The sequence below is a fragment of the Rhea americana genome, unplaced genomic scaffold (assembly GCF_003343005.1).
Source record: "Rhea americana isolate MKP2758 unplaced genomic scaffold, rheAme1 scaffold_495, whole genome shotgun sequence".
In the NCBI taxonomy this organism is placed as follows: Eukaryota; Metazoa; Chordata; class Aves; order Rheiformes; family Rheidae; genus Rhea; species Rhea americana.
In genome coordinates, this window is record NW_028186640.1 from 53700 (window position 1) to 57636 (window position 3937).

Consider the following 3937-nt stretch of genomic DNA (forward strand, 5'->3'; position numbering starts at 1 on the left):
CAGGATATGGGAACAGCAACCACTGTGAAGGTCTCTCAGCTCTTCCTCAGTCATCTTAGCATAGCTTCCCATTGCGCCAGGGCATGGGCACTTGCTGCTCTCTCTSCAGCACTGGCCTCTCTCTCTCCCATGCCTTTGTGGACGGCATCCTTGTTTGTGCCCCTACTGCGTCCATTTTCCAGCGCAGTCTTGCCCTGGCTATGTCTGGTGCTGGCTGGGAAGATCCTGCTCTCACAGAGCAGCTCGGTGTGGCTTGGCCCTGGTCCCTACAGCACAGCACCTCTGGAGCGGGGCCAGGCCAGGCACCCTTGGGCAAAAGCACCTCTATCTTTTCTGGAAGCACCATGCTATACTCATAAATACAAATCAAATAGAAAGTAGGAGAACTGGGAAGCTGATAGTAAAAAGAAATATGAGTCAGACTAGAATCATTGATATGAGAAAGCTAATTTTGGAAAGAGAAGGATGCAGAGATACTGTCAGCAGAGCTACTCTGGGGAGGAAGAGGAGRTTTTTGGAGAGTGAGGAAGGAAAGGCATCCATGATCTTGGTAGCATGAGGTCTGGCAGGATGTGCATAGTGGTGCTGCGGTGGGTGTTGTTTCAAAGTAGATGGAGTACACTTGTGAATGTTCAAGCAGGTAAGAGATCTATCTGCAGGAAACACTCAGTGTGTGCTGTAGCACAACTGGCCACAGCCTCATGGCCCAAGGTCAGCGCTGAGGGCTGCATGATGGGCTCTTGCCAAAGGGCCCTGAGAATGGGAGTTGTTTCCCAGGTAGAGTGGCTCCAGTGCACTCAAGTGCTTTGGGGAAAGCTCATTCCCGGGCAACGCTGGCCTTGTGCCAGGCACTGAGARCTGGTCCTTTCTACCAGACTAGCAGAGTCATTGCGACCCGCCCTTGTGCTCAGCCCAGCCCAGCAAATGCATCCCTTACTTGAATCCCTGCTCCTGTAGTGCTTGTCTGCTAAAGTGCACTGTTTGAATTAAAAGTTGCCCATGACGCAGAGCCCTTCTGAAACTGCCCTGATGGCTAATTGCCATCACTGTTCAGGACATCACGTATTTTCTAATTGCAGCTCCCAGATCTTGCAGTGACTTGACTGAGGCTGAAGGTCCCACCTCGCTAAATTTCAGGTCTATATTTAAATGCTTACAGGTTTTCCTTAACCTCTATTTGAGGAGTCAAATCTACAGCTCTCCAGACTCCTTTACCTGCCAATTCTCCAACTGTCCTCAGGTGAACTGGCATCTAAAGAAGCTCCTCCAGCCTGGGTGGAGAGCTGGGAAACATGCCTGGTGCATAGCAGGGATCAAGTGTTGGAGGAGGATGAGGAGCAGATGGGATGTGTCATTTCCATCACAGCCCCATTCCCTGCTGCTCTGGCTGGCAGGAGGATGCCCAAGGCAGATGATCAGCTGCTGCAGCACTGTAGCCACTAGCCTGTGTCAGACACTGGTGCCCGAGAAGCTCCTGGGCCTGCAGGCAGCAGAAGCAGAAAGGCTAAGAAACACTAGGGAATTTGCTGACTCTAGATCTGCATTTCCTCTGTTCAGTTTTGCTGACTGGAACGTTCTGGAAGGATATTGTCCTTCTGGCCAGCCTCAGTGCTCACTGATGAGTGTCCTTGCCAGCAGATAGCCCTAAGGCTGCTCCTCGGGTGCCTCAGTCCCGTGGCCCTCCCCTCTGCAAGGCGTAGGGATCAGACCTGAGTGCTGTCCAGGGTGACCAGAGAGGCCTCTGTGAGGTATTGGGTAGTGATTGCTGTCCCGGCATTTGTGGAAGTCCTTGCCAGGTGTTTGCATGTCCCTTGCYTGAGCAACTTGCCATGGGGTAGAGACGCTGCCTTGAAGACTTGCCCTGCTGCAGTTCAGGCACGGGTCTGGCAGAGTGTAGGAGAGAGCTGTCAGCGCAGGCTTGGTGCAGTGGTTGGAGACAGAGGAGCAGCTTTTACAACCCRTGCAGGAATGCTGATGCTACTTAACACAGCTTGTTGCTACGCAGGCACTGAGAAATGCACAAATGACCCAGAAGAACCACAGAACTGGTCTCCGTGATGAAGAAAATCCCCAGGCAGGAAGCTTTAGAGTGGTGGAACTGTACCACCCTGCTTTGGTGCACACAAGACTGCGCTGGAGGGGCTTTGAACCTAGCCAGCCCTCAGCAGTCTCTTCTGTGCTTGGATCTTACTGTGCAAACCGCCCTCTAAGGCTAAGCGCTACCTCATGTATTTTTTCCAGCTGTCTCTTTCTAGGAAGGATGGCAGTACAGACATCTTACACCCAATTGCTTCAATACCATGGCGGAGCAAGATCCTAGTAGGATAATAGACATTTGTAGTATCTGGAGGTACACAGCTGAGGGACCTCTGGATTAAGAGCAGCAGCTTAGGAACAGTACAAAGAAACACTGTTTTAAGGGAATTACTGACAACTGCATTTTGGTTCTTATTTTTCCTGCCTTTTTGCAGGTTTCTATGGGAGACCATGGTCTATGGAACAGAGGAAACTTCTCTTTCAATGGCAAGTACCCCATGTTTCGCTCCCTGAAGGTACTAGCCCCCAACAGATTGGCAAGGCGAAAGGCAGAAGGATGCACCAGCCCCTCTCCTTTGAGCGCTGGAGTTGGGAGGGCGAGTGTGCTGATGCCGGAGAGATGGTGGCCAAGGGTGGCCTAGGCTTCTCTCAGGGCTGATTCTGCTCTTGGGCATTGCTTGCAAGGCTCTGGAGCTCAGCCCCTCTCCTGCATCACTCCTGCAGCCCTGGATGCACTGGGAAAGCCCGCTCGTGCCCTGGGACAGGGATGGGTGGCTGTGGAGCGGATGGACAGGACAAGCCATGCTGCTTGTGCCCGGCAGATGGTGCTGGGACTCTGCCGTAGCCCAGCTGTGGCCAGATGTGCTCAGCCAGGCACTCCAAGAGGAGGAAGTCCTGGAAGAAATTGACTGGGCGGCAGCAGCTGCGGGATGTATGGGTGCAAACCTGCAGGGAGTTGGGGGGCACAACTCAGATCCTACTGCCTGAGTTGTGGCAGGAGCAATGGTAGTGGGGAAGGTCTGGAGAGGACCACGGGGGCTATGTAACCCTGGAAATGCCACCTCTGGAGGCACCAGAAAAGCTCCTCTGCCCAGGTTGCAGCATGGCAGGAGCAGGCTGCAGCAGCCCATGCACAGAAGGGATCTCAGTGAGCAGGAGGAGGGTCCAGGGCTGGAAATGAGAAGTCAGATCCACAGGAGAAGGAAGGTGGTGATGTTTAGCATGCTGGAAGTCAATCCCTGAGATGCTGCCCWGGCAGGGTGAGCTGCCCATTGCCTGTCTGTGAGTCATGCTGACTACCTGGTCCTGGGCAGCAGGCGCCTGTCTGCATGGGTGTACAAGCAGCCGGTCAGCATGACTGCATGCTGCTGTCGCCAGCAGTGAGCAGCTGGCTCCTACCCAGCCTTGCACCCTGGGCTGCCCTGTGCCTCTCGYGGGAATGCTGCCTCCAAATGCTGCAGCCTGTTACCACTGCGAGAACAAACTCGTGCAGCACATTCACATCCTTCCATCATGGACATGCTTAGTCCTTTTATTCCAAGCATACTCTAAGATCCCTCACCAGCTGCATTCCTCACAGCATAGCATCCCTGTCCCATGGGATGCTCTCCCTCTGTGTCCCCATGTGTCCCTGTAATGGATAAAATGTGAGCAGGATCCATCACTGGCTGGTTATGAGGGTCACATTAGAATGGAAATGGTCTGTGCAGGAGAGAGACTGCGGTCTCCTGGGGGCCATTGCCCARGCATTGGCCATTAGTGTGATGAACTGCACTGACTGGACCTGCCAGGACTGGGCTGGGTTCCCTGGCACTCTCTTGGAGTGCACAGCATGGGCAGCATGGCACTCATCGCCTGGCAGTGTGTTGATGATGACTCAGGCACTGTGGTTCAGGCTGTG

At 53.7% G+C, this 3937-nt stretch overlaps 1 protein-coding gene across 1 annotated transcript in view; it reads left to right on the forward strand.

The window, feature by feature from the left end:
• The first annotated feature begins 2300 nt into the window (after positions 1–2300).
• The window catches only part of LOC146588823 (protein O-GlcNAcase-like), a 16024-nt gene continuing 14387 nt past the window's right edge, over positions 2301–3937 (forward strand). The window contains exons 1-2 of the mRNA XM_085317296.1: positions 2301–2350; positions 2464–2523. Of these exons, the coding sequence (XP_085173422.1) occupies positions 2301–2350; positions 2464–2523 (110 nt within the window). The remainder of the gene's footprint in view (positions 2351–2463; positions 2524–3937) is intronic.